The sequence below is a fragment of the Sinocyclocheilus rhinocerous genome, unplaced genomic scaffold (genome assembly GCF_001515625.1).
Source record: "Sinocyclocheilus rhinocerous isolate Xijiao unplaced genomic scaffold, SAMN03320098_v1.1 scaffold489, whole genome shotgun sequence".
Lineage (NCBI taxonomy): Eukaryota > Metazoa > Chordata > Actinopteri > Cypriniformes > Cyprinidae > Sinocyclocheilus > Sinocyclocheilus rhinocerous.
In genome coordinates, this window is record NW_015666177.1 from 335782 (window position 1) to 341996 (window position 6215).

A 6215-nucleotide genomic window follows, 5' to 3' on the forward strand; every position below is an offset into this window, starting at 1 on the left:
GTGAAAAATCGTGCAATATACAATCGTTTACGCACTTGAAAAACGCAATTTCGCCCCGCAGTGGCCGATTTCTTTCAAAATTCTTACAGACCTTTAAGGCCATCAGTCGAACATGCCCACTGAGTTTCGTTCCGATCGACATCCGTTAACCTTGTCTAATGGGTGCTTAAACTTCTTTGACCAATGTTTTTTGAGATATGCAAATGTCCTCATAGACACTTGTGCCAATTTGGATAAAGACACTGCATACCAATTTTCAAGTTGATCGGACCAACGGTTGCGTAGTTATAGCCGTTTTTGTTTTTTCCGTCTTACACCAAGTGGCCACACTCATTTTTTATTTGACCAAAGATTGAGCTCGTACACATGTCTAGTAGTTATGAGCAGTTTCGCCTTTACGATCGCTGTAGCGCCCCCCCATAGGCCGATTGGGACGAGTCTTTGCCAGAATCTCCCCTCAGGGAGCTCTACCATCTGGCCAAGTTTCAGCTCTCTAGGCCTTACGGTTTGTTCTGCACGATCAGTTTTAGCGGAGAAAAATAATAATAATAAAAATCCTAACAATTACAATAGGGTTTCAGCACTACGTGCTTGAACCCCTAATAATCAGTTTCGCCTTTACGATCGCTGTAGCGCCCCCCCATAGGCCGATTGGGACGAGTCTTTGCCAGAATCTCCCCTCAGGGAGCTCTACCATCTGGCCAAGTTTCAGCTCTCTAGGCCTTACGGTTTGTTCTGCACAATCAGTTTTAGCGGAGAAAAAAAAAAATAATAAAAATCCTAACAATTACAATAGGGTTTCAGCACTACGTGCTTGAACCCCTAAATAGACAACAGATTACACATAAGAAAAGTACAGATTACACTACAATAGTACTTGAGTTATTTTTCCAGCTCTGGTGTTCTGGGAAAAGAGCCCATACAGTATATGGACTATTTTTTAATTGGTGTATACAAATGTTTGTATTTACCTTTGAGAACTTGTTATTTCTTGCCATTTCCTTGATTGTTTCAATGAGATCATGGGCGTGAAGCTGCAGGAAAAGGATTGAAATAGATCACCATAATATAAGCGGTTAAATACTGTACAATGTTTTATTTAAGTACTTATCTATTTACACTTTAGACTTAGTAAATTTGCAAGCCGATCATAAAAATACTGCCAATAATGATAAGTTACTGGTATATACAGTATATGAATGATTCCAATTCTTGCTTAGAATTCTCATAAAGAATTATAGCTCCACACATTATTTTATGACTACAGATGTATACAGTATATTGAGGTTTACTGGCTCGAAATCATAATACCGATATATTTTTAACCCTAGAGGGAACAAAACTTACAGTGCTGTTAGGAAAAGTAAATATGCCCGAACCACCATGATCTGCCAGATAGATGAATATTGTGTCATTTCCTCCACTGTGAGACACAAAAAAGATAACATTTATATATTTTATTATCATTTAAAATTAAACAATATCATTATCTTCCGTCCTTATCCTTATTTGTATCAGAACTGTAATTGACTAATAAGACAAACCTTGTAATGACTTTTGGACTTCTCTTTTTCACAGCTCGTCTGTCTCCTTTGAGAGCAGCCAGGAAGTTTTCAGGTGTTACATCCTGTAAGACAGTCAGTGTTGTGTTTACTGCAGGTATAGGATGAAAATATCAATTGTGTTTGACAAAAAGAAAATTACCGTATTGACCCGAATATAAGACGATGTTTTTTTCTTGGAAATACATCTGAAAAAACGCGGTCGTCTTATATTCAGGGTCTAGACTTTGACATGTCAATAATACACCCACAACAATAGGTGGCGCCAAATACGCATAAAACGAGTGTGCCATGAAATACGTAATGTAATGCGTGTTGTAAAGATCGCGAGTAAAAACAAAAGAGAAAGAAAAGCTTACAGCTGCATGAGTCGTGACTTTCACGTTAGCCTGATGGGACCAAACTCCCTTTGTGATTTTAAAACGTAACACAGTACCCAGATTTGAAGACGACAGTATGATTTAACTTCTACTGTTAATAAGATTTTGGTAGGCTACTATTAGATGGATAGCCTAAATGTCCTAATTCAGATGGGCTACCTATATATATTTCTTTTTTTTAATGGTATATCAAAAAGTGTATATTTTTTAAATGTGATTGTTGGCACATTTGACCAGTTTTTACCATACTTTCAAAACAAAAATTAAAATAGGAAAAATATGCAATATGAAAATAATTGAAGACAAAATGTGTTTTACTGAGAAAAAACAAGATGTGGTTTTTAAAAAGCCTTTTTCCAAAAGGTACATCTGGAAAAAGGGGGGGTCGTCTTATAACCAGGGTCGTCTTATATTCGGGCCAATACATAATCAGGGTCGTCTTATATTCAGGCCAATACGGTACCTCTCCAGTGTAATCTTTTGGAACGCCTGCATACACATTCAATCCGTTTGGTTTATTGATAATTGTTCCAGGATGAGGGTTTCTGTAAAGGAAGATAAAACATTATATGGGACATTTTGTGGCAAAACACTTTTATGTCCCATCATACGCATGATAATACATTGGCTATAATATTAATTAGGGATGATTTAAAATGGTACAGCATGACAGGAAAGATCTATGTGAATCCTGTGTTAAATCTGCTAAAAATGTACATCAGCAATGAGCCACATGACTTCCAAAATCTGCAGGAAGCCTCTTACTTCATATTATAAGCGATGTCATCATACATCATCACCACAATCTGATCGTCAGGAATTCCATTCCGATGTACTATCTGATAGGCGTGACACACATCAGCCTGAAATGGAGGTATACATTTTTTTACAAACTGCATTGCAACATCCCTTGTTGCAATGTCTAGGTAGCTCAACTGGTAGGACATCGTGCTAGCAACCCAACTCTTAACAGCCCAGAGTAAGCACATACTCACAAAATAAATGAATGCACTGCAAGTCCAATAATAAATGTGACCCTGGACCACAAAACCAGTCTTAAGTGTCAATTTTTCAAAATTGAGATGTATGCATCATCTGAAAGCTGAATAAATAATCTTTCCATTGATGTATGGTTTGTTAGGATAGGACAATATTTGGTCGATATACAACTATTTGAAAATCTGGAATCTGAGGATGCAAAAAAATCAAAATATTGAGAAAATCATCTTTAAAGTTGTTCAAATGAAGTTCTTAGCAATGCATATTACTAATCAAAAATTAAGTTTTGATATGTTTATGGTAGGAAATTTACAAAATATCTTCATGGAACATGATCTTTACTTAATATCCTAATGATTTTTGGCATAAAAGAAAAATCTATAATTTTGAACCATACAATGTATTTTTGGCTATTGCTACAAATATACCCCAGCGACTTAAGACTGCTTTTTTTGCTCCAGGGTCACAAATATAGGCCACAAACCTGGTGCCTGTAATTTTTCCAGGTCATTGAACCAGCTACAAGCATAACCCAATGATTTCCATTTGCTGCCGCCAACTTAAGAGCAAAGTCTAATTCAGTTAGAAAAAAGTGTGTTAATGTAATGCATCAATTGTAATATTCATTATAAATATAATTTAATATTAACATAATATTTAATAGCCATGTATAAACAGTGCTTTTGTTCACAAGATTACATGCATACCTGTATGGACTGTCAGATGATCCTTTTGTTGCCAGCTGCACTTATCATTTCGAACATCATTGTTTATATACTGAAGACTACACACAAGGTGACTAATATCAACCAATCGTAGCTCTTACCCCAACCCCACCCTGGGGATGTTCAATTGTTCATAGGAATGTTGATCCAAAAGTGAAGTAAACGTACTGCACCAGTTAAATAACCAGAATGCATACAAGAAAAACGGAGAAGGTGCCAAAAACTCACCTAGCTTAATCATAACTTTCTGTCTGATATATACAACTGAAACCACTTGACAACTGTGCCTGTTAGCCCCACTCATGACTCTTAACGTAGTGGTTAGTGTAGAGTGGTCAACCATATTAAATGCAGCAGATAAATCTAAAAGGATAAGGACCACAGGACCACCGGAGTCAGTAGAGAGCCAATTCAGTGCTATGGGCAGCCTTAAAGCCGGATTAAAAATTCTCAGACTATTAGCATTGAGAAAGGACTGAAGGTGGTCAAACACATTTTTTTTCCCCAAAACCTTAGAAATAAAAGGTAAAGCAGAAATTGGGTGGACGTTTTTAAAAATAGATGTATCAAGCGAAGGCTTCTTTACTAGAGGCGTGATAGTAGCCACTTTTGGAAAAGCAGGAATGGAACCAGTTAAGAGACATTTGTTGAGAAAGGACACTTAACTGGGCCCAACTGACTCAAGAATTCATTAGAAAAATCTTGGGTGAATGACATCGAGCGAGCAGAAGGAGGGTTTCGCACAGGGTATGACATCCACAATCTCATCCATATTGCTATAAAATAGAGCATTCTTTGTAGAATTCAAATGTTCGTGTGAGTAGGCGCGTTTCCATTACAGATTTGCGCAAAACTTTGGCTATATTTTACATATTTATTCAAAGGAGGCGTATGAGTGTATCTTTACAGAAGCAGCACAGAGAGCCACATCAGAAATGTGTGTGGCGCGGCTGGAAAAAACACAAGCACTGACTAGAGTGGCCGCAATCAGCTTTGGTGGCCGTATCAGAGCCACACTGCGCCGCAGACGTGTGCAGTGTAAATTGTCTAAGCATTAATGGTAGGGAAAGCCCCTTATACTGGAGAGCGGCCACTTATGATGTGTTTCTTGGAGGGTATAGTACATTGAAGAATGATCATATGACTTTTTACATACGCCATGTGACCTGTAAATGCGAAAAAAACGTTTCCATTGCAGTTTTGCGAATTGTTCCTTTTTTTCGCATTGCCTGAAAAACCACCTCATGCGAGCGTAAAAACTTTTTTGCGATATATGGGAGTTTCCATTAGGCGTTTCCATTAGGCGTATTTTCAATTCGCAATTTCAATTTGCGCAATTTGAAGGGTAATGGAAACGCGCCTACAGACAGCACGAAACCAGACTTCATTCGCCCCAATGAAAAGCATATTTACACTGTCTGAATCGTTCCCTATCCCCTATATAGTGTACATTCACCATACAGAAAACACTAATTCTGTGAACAAGTGACCGATTTCAGCCACAGCTTCAGCGTCTATTTGTAGTAAAGTGGGGGGCGGGATGCTTCAGATTCTAGAGAGAATTTGATTGGACAGAAAGTTTGATGAGAAGCTGAAGTGCATGGTTGATCCATATTGGCGGAAGTGAGAGACTAAGTTTTGAATGCTTATATCTTGTAAATGCGAATTTTGTCATTGTTTTGGAGCACACTAGCTTATAGATAATCTTAAGGCTAACATATTCATACTAAAAGCCAAAAAACTTCTTTAGACTTTAAATAGCTGTAGTGAAATATGTAAATTTAGAGGCTTTAGAGGAGCCGTCACATCTAGTACACACAACCAGAAAGGTGTTTCATGGAAATCACATTAAGCTCTTTATTTCTGTTAAGCAGATTAGACATGTTTGGCTTGTTATCGTTTATGCTGTATCTTATGAATTTTACGTACATGTAGTGCTGAAACTGAGCTGGTCATCAAATGACCTCAGTTTATCTTCAAAACACAGATTAAGATAGTTTGATGAGGTCTGAGAGCTTTCTGACTCCCCGCGACGAGGATACGTTTTGTGCACAAACAAAAATAATTAACTTTATTCAACAATTTCCTGACTTCTATATGCCTATACAGTGTAAAGAAATTAAATGAATTACTCACTGGCAAATAAATGGGCTCAGCAACCCATTATGGAAGGCTTTGTTTTATTTAATTTTGTGCATCATCGTAAATATTACGCAATTAATCCTGTATGGGGGAAAGAGTTGAGGTATGAATGAACCTTCCTCATACTGGCGTTCCTATTCATCTCCATCAGTGCATGCTTGCCTGACTGCATTCTCAACTTTCCTTGAACAGGAAGTACTGTAGTACTGTAAGTGTGTACCAGCCTGATGCTGAAACTAACTACTACATTTTCACTAATCATTTATTTTGTTCCTTTGAGCAACACAAGCAACTTTATCAATATTACTTTATTTAAATTATTTTCATAGACAGGAGGCTTTACATTCATCTCAACTAGTCATTCAGAAGGATATCGGAAACATAATAATCAGGTTTCTCCTGGCTGA

At 37.3% G+C, this 6215-nt stretch overlaps 1 protein-coding gene across 1 annotated transcript in view; it reads right to left on the reverse strand.

Moving 5' to 3' along the window:
* LOC107732001 (legumain-like) overlaps positions 1–3670 on the reverse strand; it is a 12641-nt gene extending 8971 nt beyond the window's left edge. The window contains exons 1-7 of the mRNA XM_016543224.1: positions 3649–3670; positions 3426–3514; positions 2708–2805; positions 2406–2487; positions 1545–1627; positions 1348–1423; positions 972–1034 (exon numbers count right to left, since the gene is read on the reverse strand). Of these exons, the coding sequence (XP_016398710.1) occupies positions 972–1034; positions 1348–1423; positions 1545–1627; positions 2406–2487; positions 2708–2805; positions 3426–3470 (447 nt within the window). The 5' untranslated portion in view covers positions 3471–3514; positions 3649–3670. The remainder of the gene's footprint in view (positions 1–971; positions 1035–1347; positions 1424–1544; positions 1628–2405; positions 2488–2707; positions 2806–3425; positions 3515–3648) is intronic.
* Positions 3671–6215: the final 2545 nt, after the last annotated feature.